We start from the raw sequence: 15033 nt of genomic DNA, 5'->3' as shown, positions 1-15033 counted from the left end.
GCCCTCTGCAGAGACTCACTCAGGGCAAAACAGGGGCAAGGTATTTTGTTAATCCTTTTAGCTTGAGCAAGCAGTAGAAGAAAAACTCAGGAAATAAATCATATAAAAATATGAGAACAATAGGAAAGAAAAGCCTGTCTTACAGGTTTGTTTCCTGTTCTAATACTTCTGGAATGTGGTTTTCTCTCCTACTGATGCTGAATGTAACTAGAATGTCTAAAGTTGTAATTCTTCTCTTAACCAAAGTTCTCCTTTGTCTGTTTATATTATCGTGTTAAAGCTAAAATCTCTCAGCATTTGTCAAAATAAAAGGCATAGGAAGCATTTGGTGGCAATTCCTGTAGAGTAACGTTTTAAAAAGTAAACACTGGTTGCATATACAGAATTTCAACTGAAATCATAACATTCTATTTGCTTTTTAGTAGTTCTGTGTTTCTAAATATGCTGACTTTCACAAAATGTAGCCAAGTTTTGGAGTAATGCAAAGTTTTTAAAAACTGGCAGATAGTCTAGTAAAAACCTACTTAAAAACTTTTGCACACCAGCTTTTAGTTTCTGAGTTATATATTCTTGTACGTGATTATTAGAACCTCTTGTGTTAAAAATAGCCTTCTAATTTAAAAAATTGACCTTTAGCACCTCCACCAGAGAAAGGGAGAAAAGACAGTTTTCTGCTCTTTAATAAATCTGACAAGGGTAGGTAGAAGAAAATAAATGATTAAACTGATACTTTTAGATCATCTGTGAATTTCTGTTGTTTCTTCTGACCATTGTATCTACAAAACTAATACACTTTAAAAAAAATCCTATTTGGAAAGTTACTAAGTTTTAATTACTAAGTTTCATTTCCTTTCCACTAGGAGAAGGTTTTCTATGACTGCAATTCCCATTACTCAGGCAAATGTCAGTAATTCACTAGATCTTCACGGCCAAGTCCAGGAATAAGGGTGCCAGTTAAGAGATCTTCATCTACCTGTACGTGGCCACCACCAGCCACTGTTGCTTCCTAGACCACCACTGCTCTGATCAACCATCTCATCTTCTGGTACTCTGCCTAACCCTTCTCTTCCTACCCCCTCACCCCCAAATGCTGATGTTTCAAAATGCGGCCCTATGGGCTTCCCTGGTGGCGCAGTGGTTGAGAGTCCGCCTGCCAATGCAGGGGACACAGGTTCGTGACCCGGCCCGGGAAGATCCCACGTGCCGCGGAGCGGCTGGGCCCGTGAGCTATGGCCGCTGAGCCTGCGCGTCCGGAGCCTGTGCTGCGCAATGGGAGAGGCCACAACAGTGAGAGGCCCGCGTACCGCAAAAAAAAAAAAAAAAAAAATTTGGTCCTCTCAGAGCCAGCAGCAGCCGGGAAACCAGACACCTAGGATGAGTATTCATGGCATCCGTGCTTTAAGGGAGGAAGATCTCACTCTTTCTCCTACTCCAAGCTGAGATTTGGCCACTAGAAAAGACTGTCAGTGATCTAAGTTACAGGACTTGGTAATGGTGACTGTACTCATTGTAAACCATCTCTCTAGTCACCAAATTGTATGCCTACAATTTGGACTTTGACCTGGTAGGAAAGGACCTTTCCACAAATAGATTGCTAAAGTTTAGGTTTATGTCTGCTTTTAACTTTTATCTAATGGAACTAGTGATTTCCACCCATAAAAAGTGCAAGTGTCACTTTGGGTACCCCAGATGGATGAATTTAATAACTCCTACAAGCCAGTGAAACCTGTGTTATAGGGTAAAATGCTTGAAAACCTCAAGAAGTACAACCTCTTTGTCAAAAGGCAAACCAGTTTCCGGGAGGGGAAATTCGCTCTAACTAATCCACCCAATTTAATTTCTTTCCGGAAGTAAAGGAATAAATCACAGAAGGTCTTTCAGGGGTTCAAAAATATTTAGACCGGGTAATGGAAAAAATCAGAAGATGCTGTCAGTCTATATTTTTAGGAAGGTTTAACATCAACTGTTTCTCACAATCAGTCATGGTATGATTTGATGACAGCATATTAAAAGACATGAAAGTGGTGCTACGCTGAAGCCTGCTCATAGAGGCCCGTTGTTAAATTTCCAGAAACTTGGCAAACCAGTTGACATAAATTTTGCGAGCCAGCTGACCACTCATTGAATTGGTCGTTGTAGAAGTACTTATATCATAGAAAACAGCAAACACAAATCACACATCAGTCTTGTCCCCACCCCCAGATCAAACCAGTTGTTGAGCATTTACCAGGATATCACTGGATGAGAGATTGGTCTAGAGATATAGACTGAAGAACAGGACCAATGCTGAAGAGTTATAAATAATTCATTTCCTCAAAGTTAGATGTTGGCACTAATCTTCTTTAGCAATTTTATAAATTCTCTGGAAAGAGGTAACACAGAGAAACATCCATTTTTTTCAGATGACATTAAACATTCCCACCTTTAAACTATAAACTTGAGGGGTTAACATGCAGAGCTCTTAGTAAAACTGTGAGTTGGCTGAATAATAGCAGATGAGCTGTAATGAGGCAAGAAAAGGGCAATTTGGGGGAAATTATCTTTTTTTTAAATAAATTTGTTTATTTTATTTATATTTGGTTGTGCTGGGTCTTCGTCAGTGTGTGCAGGCTTTCTTTAGTTGAGGCGAGCGGGGGCTACTTTTCATTGTGGTGCGCGTGTTTCTCATTGTGGTGGCTTCTCTTGCTGTGGAGCACAGGCTCTAGGCGCATGGGCTTCAGTAGTTGTGGTGCGTGGGCTCAGTAGTTGTGGCACGTGGGCTCAGTAGTTGTGGCACATGGGCTTAGTTGCTGCGCGGCATGTGGGATCTTCCCGGACCAGGGCTTGAACCCGTGTCCCCTGCATTGGCAGGCGGACTCTCAACCACTGCGCCACCAGGGAAGCCCCTGGCGGGGGGGAAATTATTTTAACATACGCTTGTTAGATGATAAATTCTAACCTTTATGTTATGACCTATAAATGGAATTTAGGGATTTCTGTAGACTTTTTCTATGTTCATTAATATAATTTGTTAGCTGTGATGAAAAGGCTGTTAAAACACCAATCCTCATCGGAAGCACTGGAAACAAAATAGAATAAACTGTGCCACCCTTATAATGGAACTTTAATGCCCACTTCCTGCAGTTTTGGTTGACATGCTTCAAGGATAATGTAATGGAACTGGAAAAATTTCAGAGGAAAGTGTGTAACCTGATCGGGGGATTATAAGAATCCCAGATGAGGCTAAGATTATATTAACTAGCAAATCATGAAAGGTTTTGAATAAGGTAAATATAGATGGATTTAGTAAATCCTGAAAGACTAGAGCTATAGAGTACCCCTTTGATGTTTGAAATATGAATTTGCAGAAGAAATAAAAAGAAACACATTATTGTTTCTCAAGTAAAAGAAGTATTGATAGCAAAAATGACATTGTACGTCAAAGTTTAGCTTTTGTTAATTTCAAAGAAAATCATTGTATTTACCTATTCTGATGTGCAAAATTTATGGTATATTTCCTCTAATCAATGACCTCCCTTATCCATCAGGCTCTATCAATGGAAAGAAGAGTGAAAATTTCCTCCTCTCAGTTTAGATTGAGAGAACACTCTACTTGGTCTTTTTTTTTTTTTTGGTTGTTGTTGTTTTAAGACAATTTAAAGGAAGAAATAGAAGAGCCCTTATAATTGTTTACTCTCACTGCTGAACCCCCCAGGTGGAATGTGTTCCCAAACACAGCAGCTTTCCACTTTAAAAGGAAATTTAGTTAGGATTAATTTCATTGTCCTGATTAGAACTCATATCTTGGTTAATCCTCACTTTTGTTAAAAAAATATCAGGGTTTCTTTGTGGAGGTGATCCTCCGGCTCTGCAGCACCAGCTCGGATAGACTGAGGTCTCTGTGGCTTTGGTGACCCTGCTTAAGCATTCCCACCCTGTCCCAGCTCTGCTCTCCGCATGCCTCCCACTGCAACCCCCATCACCTGACCTCAGGGCCTGGGGAGGGGGCAGTGCCCCAAGGCCAGGGGCTTTTGCTCAGCAGAGATGTCAGGCTTCCTGGGGGCATCAGTTTTGTTTGTTTGTTTGTTTGTTTTTCATCTTTATTGGAGTATAATTGCTTTACAATGGTGTGTGAGTTTCTGCTTTATAACAAAGTGAATCAGTTATACATATACATATGTTCCATAAAAAGAAACGAAATTGAGTTATTTGTAGTGAGGTGGATGGACCTAGAGTCTGTCATACAGAGTGAAGTAAGTCAGAAAGAGAAAGACAAATACCGTATGGTAACACATATATATGGAATCTAAGAAAAAAAAATGTCATGAAGAACCTACGGGTAAGACGGGAATAAAGACACAGACCTACTAGAGAATGGACTTGAGGATATGGGGAGGGGGAAGGGTAAGCTGTGACAAAGTGAGAGAGTGGCATGGACATATATACACTACCAAATGTAAAATAGATAGCTGGGGGCATCAGTTTTTGAACTCTGCCGGGGTTCAGATGACCTGGGACCAGGTGTCACCTAGAGATGCACCTCAACCTGTGCCTCAGGAAGGGCTAGGGATTTTGTAATTGTATTAACTTTACTCATTTAACTTGCTTGAGAAACTAACCAATTTTTACTTTGTGTCCAGAATGATGTGTGTAGGAGAGTGAGCCGTAATGCTCCCAAAGTGCCTTGCTTTTCTCTGATATAAATATATTTATAAAGACCTGGTCCAGGGGCTTCCCTGGTGGCATATTGGTTGAGAATCTGCTTGCCAATGCAGGGGACACGGGTTCGAGCCCTGGTCTGGGAAGATCCCACATACCGCGGAGCAACTGGTCCCATGAGCCACAACTACCGAGCCTGCGCGTCTGGAGCCTGTGCTCCGCAACAAGAGAGGCCGCCATAGTGAGAGGCCTGCGCACTGGGATGAAGAGTGGCCCCTGCTCGCCGCAACTAGAGAAAGCCCTCGCACAGAAATGAAACCCAACACAGCCAAAAATAAATATAAATAAATAAATTTATAAAAAAAAAAGACCTGGTCCGGTGGATTCCTGCGTGTGTTTGCCACAGCAAGGTTTTAGGGACTTGGCTTGTATGTAGTGGGGATACAGTCTGAAAATGGGTTCCCTTCCTGTGAAGATGGGAAAGGAGCTTGAGGTGGAGCTCTGAGCAGCGGGGTTAAGCCAAACCCCTGAAGTGGCCATTTCCTCGTCACCCCACTCCTCTCAGGTCCTTAGAAGGACGTCCAGTTTTCCAAAGCCCTATGCCTCCAAGCCTGGTCTCATTTGAGTCCCTGCGAGGCTCATGTGTGTACCCCATTAACACCCCAGTGATCTGAAGATTCTATGTAATTGTTTTATGTATACATGTGAATACATAGATACCAACATTTTAAATAATTTGATAAGGTCTTTGTAGCCACTCAAAAAAAAAAAATCAGTGTTTCTTAAGAGTGAATTAGTCAAAAGGAAGTAGATAATTGATCACACTATTCTAGGGAAAAAGTTTTCCCCACAGTAGAGGGTGGACTATTTGGGTGTGAAAAAAAGAGGGCAACTTAAATGATGAAACAGACAAGCAAATGTCTTTCAAAAAACAAAGCAAAGCTCTATGTGATCTTTTTTTTTTTTAACATCTTTATTGTAGTATAAGTGCTTTACAATGGTGTGTTAGTTTCTGCTTTATAACAAAGTGAATCAGCTATACGTATATATATGTCCCCGTATCTCCTCCCTCTTGCGTCTCCCTCCCACCCTCCCTATCCCACCCCTCTAGGTGGTCACAAAGCACCGAGCTGATCTCCCTGTGCCATGCAGCTGCTTCCCACTAGCCATCTATTTTACATTTGGTAGTGTATATATGTCCATGCCACTCTCTCACTTCGTCCCAGCTTACCCTTCCCCCTCCCCATATCCTCAAGTCCATTCTCTACATTTGCATCTTCATTCCTGTCCTGCGCCTAGGTTCTTCAGAACCTTTTTTTTTTTAGATTCCATATGTATGTGTTAGCATACGGTATTTGTTTTTCTCTTTCTGACTTACTTCACTCTGTATGACAGACTCTAGGTCCATCCACCTCACTACAGATAACTCAATTTCGTTTCTTTTTATGGCTGAGTAATATTCCATTGTATATATGTACCACATCTTTTTAAAAAATTAATTTATTTAATTTATTTATTTTTGGCTGCATTGGGTCTTTGTTGCTGTGCCTGGGCTTGCTCTAGTTGTGACGAGTAGGGGCTACTCTTCGTTGCGGTGCGCGGGCCTCTCATTGCGGTGGCTTCTCTTGTTGTGGAGCACAGGCTCTAGGTGCGCAGGCTTCAGTAGTTGTGGCATGCAGGCTCAGTAGTTGTGGCTGAAGGGTTCTAGAGCACAGGCACAGTAGTTGTGGCGCACGGGCTTAGTTGCTCCGAGGCATGTAGGATCTTCCCGGACCAGGGATCCTGCATTGGCAGGCGGAGTCTTAACCACTGCGCCACCAGGGAAGCCCTGTACCACATCTTGTTTATCTATTTCTCCATTGATGGACATTTAGGTTGCTTCCATGTCCTGGCTATTGTAAATAGTGCTGCAGTGAATATTGGGGTGCATGTATCTTTTCGAATTATGGTTTTCTCTGGATATATGCCCAGGACTGGGATTGCAGGATCATATGGTAGCTCTATTTTTAGTTTTTTAAAGAACCTCCATACAGTTCTCCTACTGGCTGCACCAATTTACATTCCCATCAACCGTGTAGGAGGGTTTCCTTTTCTCCACACCCTCTCAAGCACTTATTGTTTGTAGATTTTTTGATGATGGCCATTCTGACCGGTGTGAGGTGATACCTCATTGTAGTTTTGATTTGCATTTCTCTAATGATTATATACTATATAGATTTTTAATAGTTCAGAGTTGAATGTCTAGGATAACCTAAAAAGTGAAAGCTGTGGCAAGTGAGCATAGTTTTTTTAAAAATATACTGTTGGGGACGGATAAATTGGGAGATCGGGATTGACACATACACACTATTATATATAAAATAGATAGCAAATGGGGACCTACTGTATAGCACAGGAAACTCTACTCAATACTAATGACCAATATGGGAAAAGAATCTAAGAAAGAGTGGATATATGCATATGTATAACTGATTCACTTTGCTGTACAGCAAAAACTAACACAACATTGTAAATCAACTATACTCCAATAAAAATAAATTTAAAAATTAAAAAATACTCTTTTTTGGGAATGCCCTGGCGGCCAGTGGTTAGGACTTGGTGCTTTCGCTGCCGGGGCCCTGGGTTCGATCCCATAAGCCTAATGGCCTGGCCAGAAACAAAAAAATACACTTAAAAAAAATTTTTTTTTTTTTTTTTTAAGAAGATGTTGGGGGTAAGAGTTTAGTAATTTATTTTTGCTGTGTTGGGTCTTTGTTTCCGTGCGAGGGCTTTCTCTAGTTGTGGCAAGCGGGGGCCTCTCACTATCGCGGCCTCTCTTGTAGCGGAGCACAGGCTCCAGATGCGCAGGCTCAGTAGTTGTGGCTTACGGGCCTAGTTGCTCCGCGGCATGTGGGATCCTCCCACACCAGGGCTCGAACCCGTGTCCCCTGTATTAGCAGGCAGATTCTCAACCACTGCGCCACCAGGGAAGCCCCCGCAAAAAACTTTTTAATGAAACATTTACATTCAGAAAAATGCACAAATCATAGTATACAATTCAATGAATTTTCTTAAAGTGAGCCACATTTATGTAACCACCATCCAGTCTAACGCCATATCTATCTCCATCTATCGATCTATCTATAGAGTGATCGACAGATAGATGGAGATAGATATGGCATCTAGATTTCTCATCAACAGTATTTGTATTCATATTTTTAAGGAGTTTGCAGTTGAGATTTAATTACAGTAGGATTTAATTTAACTTTTATGGAATGTTAGCTTCTAAAATAAATTACTGTTGTTTTCACCTTTTGTATATTTTAAACACCTTATCACGCAGTTTGATAGTCTCACAGTGATTCTTCTGAATATAGGAGAGATGAATTTCCCAGAGTCTAGGTGGTAGAGAGCAAGGTGTATACTTTGTTGATCTCACACATAGATCCATCATTCAGATTTATTGTTCAACCTGATTGAGGCCACTGATACTGCTTTTTAAAATACCACTTGTTAAAAGGAAGATAATTTTTAAAAGGAAAAAAAAATGCACACATATCAGCAAACAATGTGAGGAAGGAACTAGCTTTAACGAAACAAATTTTCTTAAATTAAGTACCGTGACTAAGTACTTTAATTCCTTTTCTTCCAGCCTTAAAGGATCATTTGACAGGGAACCTTTTAAATTAAACGGGAGTCACCCGTACTCTCTGTTACCCTGGGGGGTCGCGGGTCTCACAGCCCCCGCAGGCGCGGCTGGACCAGCCCGGGCCTCTCCCCTCCTCACTTCCTCGCCCCCCTCATTCCACCTCCCCCGTCGCCCACTCCCCCTCTCTCCTCCCCCGTGACCCTTGACCCCAGCTAATCTGCATAGAGGAATGACAGGCATCCGCTGGGCAGGATCCGCCGCGCCGGCTGCGGCCGGCCGGGTTGGGAGACCCGCGAAGGGGAGAAGGTGAGGGGACCCGGTGGGCAGCTCCGCACGGACCGGGAAATGAACGCTTGGGAATCTGTCTGCGAGCGGACCCATGATCCAAGGACCAAAAGAGCCGCGTGATCGCCCGACCTGGCCCTGCGACCCGAGACATGGGCCAGACCTCGGTCTCCACGCTGTCCCCGCAGCCCAGCAGCGGTGAGTCCGGGGCGCACGCTATGCGCTCCCGCCCCGCGGGTGCTGGGCTGGCTCGGGGCAGCCTGGGCGGTCGAGGGCTCCGCGGCGAGCCGGGCTCTGCCCGAACCCGCCAAGTCCCTCCGAGAAACCCGAGAGGTAGCGCTCCCCCAAACTCTTTGTCGTGGAAAAGTGGAATGCCTTTTGGGATCCAGCCGATTTTACCTTAAAGGCACAGGCTCCATTTTCTCTCCGAGATGCCTCTCTTTCGTGTTTCTCTGAATCTCTTCTGAGCCTGAAATTTACGAGAAACGCCATTGGCGTATTGCTTTGTTTTAAAAACGCGAAACTTAAAGAGCAAGATAAACTCGCCAACAGGTTTTTCTGTATTTACACTTGGCTTCCGAACAGACTAGAACTGAATTCTTTCAAGCTTGTCAACTGATTTATGGTTTGTGTTTCGGAGTAGAAGTGCTGTTTGCCTTCTTTTATCCTGGCAGAACGCTGAATACTTAATAACCAAGAGAAAAAAGCTTAATTGTTTCAAATGATACTTGTTTATTAGACACAAGCTATAAAATTTGGGGAAACGTTTCATGAACCCGGTTATTCAGGGCTAAAGATCATTTGATGGAAACGCGTGTAATGTTTCTGAGCTGTACTGCCCTGTTTTAAGTCTCTTTTTAACATTTTCTTTAAAAAAAAAAAAAGGAAGGAAGGTACATCTGGCGTTTCTCCAGTAGTGTAGGGATAAACAACTTTTTGGTGGCGATGCTTGTGATTGGATAATGAAACATACTTAAAAGATACTATTTTGATATGTTTTTCCATCAAGAATTAAAAAACAAAACCTCAAAGGGGGCACTTACGTTATTCCTTGAGATATTTGATACACTCTTCAAATTGTGTAAACATCAACAGGATCTTGCTGAAAGGAAATGACAGGGCAGAGATGAAGGGTTCTTTTTTTTGTTGTTGTTGTTTTAATCAGCTCCAGGATGTCTCTAACTAGATAGCATTCTACCATTCCAGCCTCCCCCAGCATGGGTTTGTTTATATTGTAGAGCTTCACTCCCTGAAATATCATAAGCTTTGCTCCGGCTTATGTTAATGCCTCAGGAGAACCAGCCGTCTGCAAAGGAGAGGAATCAGAATCCAAAAAAGATCACACCTTCCCTTACTGTCATTGACAAGGTTGTACAGCGCTGCTGCCGAACAGAAGAGACTTAATGTTGATAGCTTTTTGGGAATTTGAGGGGGAGTGTTGATTAGGATCTTAATTTTAGTAAACTATTTTGTGCAATTAAGGCTTACTTTCCTTTGTCTTACTTTAAAGCAGTGTGACTTCTTTCATTTCAAGGAAGAGTTAGATTTTTAAATTTCGGCGCTGGCAAAGCATAGAGTTAGATCAGTACTCCAATACAACAGGTATAAAGTACTGCCCTGAATTTAGTTCTTTAGCCACAAAGTATTGTTAGGGTTAATATTAGAAAAGTGGATTTTGCATTTATAAAAATCAAAGAATGTTACATAAATGATGCCTAAGAAGCAAAGTAGAATCCTAAAATGTGACCTTCCTTCCTCACCCAGTACAGCAAAAAATACCCAGATTGCTGTAATTCCTAATATGTAATTCCTAATACAATGACTAATCATGTCAAGAGATTGGGCAGTTTATTTATAAGTAATTTAAACAAAAAGTTATGCTTGACCATGAAAGATATTTCAGAGAAATCTCTCATGGAATGGTGTTATACTTAAATTACAGGTCCTCCGTTTAGTTGATTAAAAGTTTGTGTATCTTGGAGTGACCAATTCAGACATCATGAGTAGAGGGGTTTTTTGGTTTTGTTTTGTTGGTTAAGGGATGATAGTTGCTATGACTGAAGTTTTTTAATGTTAAGAGCGGAGCAGTTTTCTCATGATATCCATTTATATCCTCTAAGTGTATTACTATCACTCCATTTCCCTGAAGTTTTGCCTTTAGATTCCAAATGAAAATGAAAAAACAACAAAAACAGAACATTTGGTTGCCATATCTTAAGTTTTATGTTCATGTTGGTGTTCTTCTCTGAGTCTGAGAATGTCAAACCCTCTACCCTTCCATGTATTTTGTTCACTCCTCGTTAGCTGTTTGCCACAGGCTTCACAAGTGGTGTGAAGATCTTTGTTCTGTGTGATCTCAGGCATCTATAGTTGTTTAAGTCTAGAGTGGCTGCTAGGAATTACAGTGGCGAAGAGGATTCCCGTCGTAAATGCTTAACGGGGAAAATCTGTTTGAGTCTGAGGAGTCAATAGCACAGAGTCTGATAGTTTATACTTGTTACTCAGTTTGGGCTTTTGTAAAAATCAGCACTATAGGCCACAAGTTAGCTTGCTTTTCTTTCTTGATTTCAGGCTCTTTTGAGCCTTTCAGCTTAGGGCTGCCTCTAGGTTCTAAGAAGACCAAGTAATAATGATTTCTGAAAACGTGCAGTTAGAGTCATTCTTTCTTTTTTTTTTTTTTTTGCGGTACGTGGGCCTCTCACTGTTGTGGCCTCTCCCGTTGCGGAGCACAGGCTCCGGACGCGCAGGCTCAGCGGCCATGGCTCACGTGCCCAGCCGCTCCGCGGCATGTGGGATCTTCCTGGACCAGGGCACGAACCCATGTCCCCTGCATCGGCAGGCGGACTCACAACCACTGCGCCACCAGGGAAGCCCATTATTTCTATTTTTTAAAACAGCTTCATTGACATATAATTAACATACCATAAAATTCACCCCTCGAAAGTGTACAATTCGTTGTTTTTCAGTACATTCATTGTGTTCTGCAGCCATCGATCCTTGTTCCCATCCTTCTCAACCCCCGACTCCTAGCCCTAATTAACCACTAATCCACTTTCTGCGTCTGTAGGTTTGCTTATTCTGAAGAATTTGTATAAGTGGGATCATACAACACAACACGCCTTTTGTGACTGGCTTCTTTCACCTAGCATAATGTTTTCAAGGGTCATCCATGTTGTAGCATGTATCAGTACTTCATTTCTTATTATTGCCAAATAATACCCCACTGTATTAATATACCACATTTTATTTATCCATCCATCAGTTGATGGACATTTGGGTTATTTTTACCTCTTGACTCTCTGAACGGTGCTGCCATGAACTTCAGGTAAAAGTTTTTGTGAACATATGTTTTTATTTCTCTTGGGTATATATCTAGGAGTGGAATTGCTGGGTCATATGGTAACTCTATCTTTGTTATGTTATATTTTAAGGAACTGCCAGTTTTCCAAAGCGGCTGTACCATTTTACATTGCCTCCAGCAGTATATGAAGGTTCCAATTTCTCCACAGCCTCTTCAACACTTGTTACTGTCTTTTGATTATGGCTAATCTAGTAAGTGTGAAGTTGTATTTCATTGTGGTTTTGATTTGCATTTCCCTGATTACTTATGACATTGAGCATCTTTTCGTGTGCTTATTGGCCATTTGTATATCTTCTTTGGAGAAATGTCTATTCAGATCCTTTGCTTAATTTTAATTGGGTGATTTGACCTGCTATTATTGAGTTATAAGAGTTCTTTGTATACTGGATACAAGTCCCTTATCAGATATATGATTTGCAAATACTTTCTCCCATTTTCAGAGTTGTGTTTTCACTTTCTTGATACTATGATTTGCAACTGAAATTTTTTATTGTGTTCAGTTTATCTATTTTGTTGTTGTTGTTTGCACTTTTGGTCTCCTGTCTAGGAAACCATAAACTAACCACTGTCAAGATTTACACATATGTTTCCTTCTAAGAGTTTTATAATTTTAGCTCTTACATTTAGGTCTGTGATACATTTTTTAATATTTATGTGTAGTGTGGTGTAGGGCTCCAGTTTCATTCTTTTGCATGTGGATATCCAATTGTCCAGGACCATTTTTCGAAAAGGTGATTCTTTCCCTGTTGAATTGTCTCGGTACCCTTGTCAAAAATCAGATGACCATATATGTCAAATTTATTCCTGAACTCTCAATTCTATCCCATTGATGTATATGTCTACTAATATGCTACACTGTCAAGATTACTGTAGCTTTGTACTAAGTTTTGAAATAGAAAAGTGTGAGTCTTCTCACTTTGTTCTTTTCCAAGATTCTTTTGGCTATTCTGGTCCCCTTGCATTTTCGAATGAATTTTATAATCAGCTTGTCAATGTCTGCAAAAAATCCAGCTGAGACGTTGATAGGGATTGTGTTGAACTTGTAGATCAATTTGAATAATATTGCTCTCTTAACAATATGAAGTGTTCCAACCCGTAAAGACAAGAAATGGAAATGTACAATGTCTTTCCATTTATTTAGATCTTCTTTGATTTTTTCCCACAATGTTTTTTAGTTTTCAGTGTATGTCTTGTTAAATTTATCAGTATTTTTATCATTTTTATGCTATTTTAAATGAAATTGCACTCATTTCATTTTCAGAATGTGGCTTGCTAGTGTATAGAATATAGAAAATTGATTTTTATATATTGATCCTGTACCCTGTAAATTTAGTGAACTCATTTTTCTAGTCCTAATAATTTTTCAGTGGATTCCTTGGTATTTCTGTATACAAGATCACATTATGTACAAGATTTATATACAAGGTCATGTGCAAACAGAGATACTTTTACTTCGTCTTTTCCATCTGAATGTCTTTTATTTCTTTTCCCTGTCTAGTTGCCTTCACTTATTATGCAGTATAATGTTAAAGAGAAGAGGCAAGAGTGAACATTCTTGTCTTGTTCCTGATCTAAGGAGGAAAGCAATCAGTCTTTCAGAATTAAATGTCATGTTAGCTGTGGTTTTTTCATAGATGCCCTTTATCAAAAAGTTCCCTTCTATTCTTAGTTTGTGAGCATCTTTATCATGCAACTGTTAGATTTTGTCCAAGCCTTTTTCTTTTTGCCCCTATTGAGATGATCATATGGTTTTTGTCCTTCATTGTATTAATTATGGCATATTACATTAATTTCAGATGTTAAACCAACCTTGCATTCCTGCGACAAAGATTACTTGGATATGATATATAATCTTTTTTATATGTTGCTGGTTTTGATTTCCTCGTATTTTATTGAGGATTAGATTTATTATTTCTAAGCACAGGCTAAACAGGTATGTCCCCAAATAGGGGGGTTTCAGTACCCTCTGACCTCATTCCTTAGAGGGGTTGAGACTTCTGGCGTTCTCATTGCCAAGTACTGGGCATGACAGATTGGGTACAAAAAGTTTGTTGAGAATATGAATGAGTCAACAAATATTCTCAATGCAGTCTGACTACTTTAAGCTAATGATTATATGAATGCGAATTTTGTATTATTTTCATTCTTTTTAACTTCAAGAATTGCATGCTACGGTGGCTCTGTTGTCTGTCGGGTGGTATTTGAATCTAGTGACTATTTTTTTCAGTCTTCAGCCCCACCCCATGTTCACTGTGCCACAGAGCAGCTCTTGGCTGTTTTGCATGAGCCCTTGAGTTGAAAGGGCAGACAAAGCCACTCTTCTCATTTTTAGAAGACAAGGGAACAAGTGAATAAAGTATGCAGGATCACACCTAGGCCATGATAGAACCTATATCTGTCTGTGTTTCTGGGTTTCCATATTTTGGTCAGTGCCTTATTTCTGCCCTGCCCAGGATATTCATCCATTTCCTTGTAAAGCCAGTATTAAAAGAAATCGTAAAACAAAAACGGATAGTTCATTTTTCTTAATGCAAATAACATGCATATGATCAAAAGTCAAACTTTACAAGACAGTTCAGGATAAAAGTGAATTTTATTCCCTCCCAGACCCCTAGTCCCTCCCTTTTAAATTATAACGCAGCATGAACAGCTTTTTTTCATTACAGTCTTCACGTATGTGTCTTTATCAAAATACAAGCAAGACGTAATATGCTTGCTGCTCCCGAGTTTGAGTTTTTCATATGATGTAAACTTGAAAATATTTCATATTGATGTTTTTAATCTAGAAACAGTATTATAATATGTGGATATCTCATAATTTCCTTTAAAAGAACTCTATTGTGTTTTTATATTTTGTTTGTATTTTTATATTGTTTCTGGGTTCTTTTGTGTGTGTGCTATTATGAACAAAGCTGAAATGAACATCCTTATCTAAACATCTCACGCTACCTGTACCAGTAAAATCCTAGGGATGGAATTGCTGGGTCAAAAGATTTGTTTGTTTTATTTTGATAGACTTTGCCGAATTATCTCTAAGGACTGTATCAGTATATCTGCTCACTAGATGAGATTTCCTTTTTCTGCACTCTCTCACCACCACTGCATACTCTCTTAAAGCATA

General features: G+C 40.3%; 1 protein-coding gene across 5 annotated transcripts in view; it reads left to right on the top strand.

The window, feature by feature from the left end:
- Positions 1 to 15033, top strand: part of PHACTR2 (phosphatase and actin regulator 2) — a 262245-nt gene that overhangs the window by 120853 nt on the left and 126359 nt on the right. The window contains exon 1 of one of the 5 annotated variants that reach the window (XM_033405865.2): positions 8506 to 8749. The exons of the other annotated variants lie outside the window; for them this stretch is intronic. Coding sequence (XP_033261756.1) covers positions 8704 to 8749 — 46 coding nt within the window. The 5' untranslated portion in view covers positions 8506 to 8703. Of the gene's footprint in view, positions 1 to 8505; positions 8750 to 15033 lie in introns of those variants that run through there. 5 annotated transcript variants of the gene reach the window in all.

Source organism: Orcinus orca, chromosome 12, assembly GCF_937001465.1.
Source record: "Orcinus orca chromosome 12, mOrcOrc1.1, whole genome shotgun sequence".
NCBI classification, from domain to species: domain Eukaryota; kingdom Metazoa; phylum Chordata; class Mammalia; order Artiodactyla; family Delphinidae; genus Orcinus; species Orcinus orca.
This window is presented reverse-complemented; position numbering and strand designations above follow the sequence as displayed.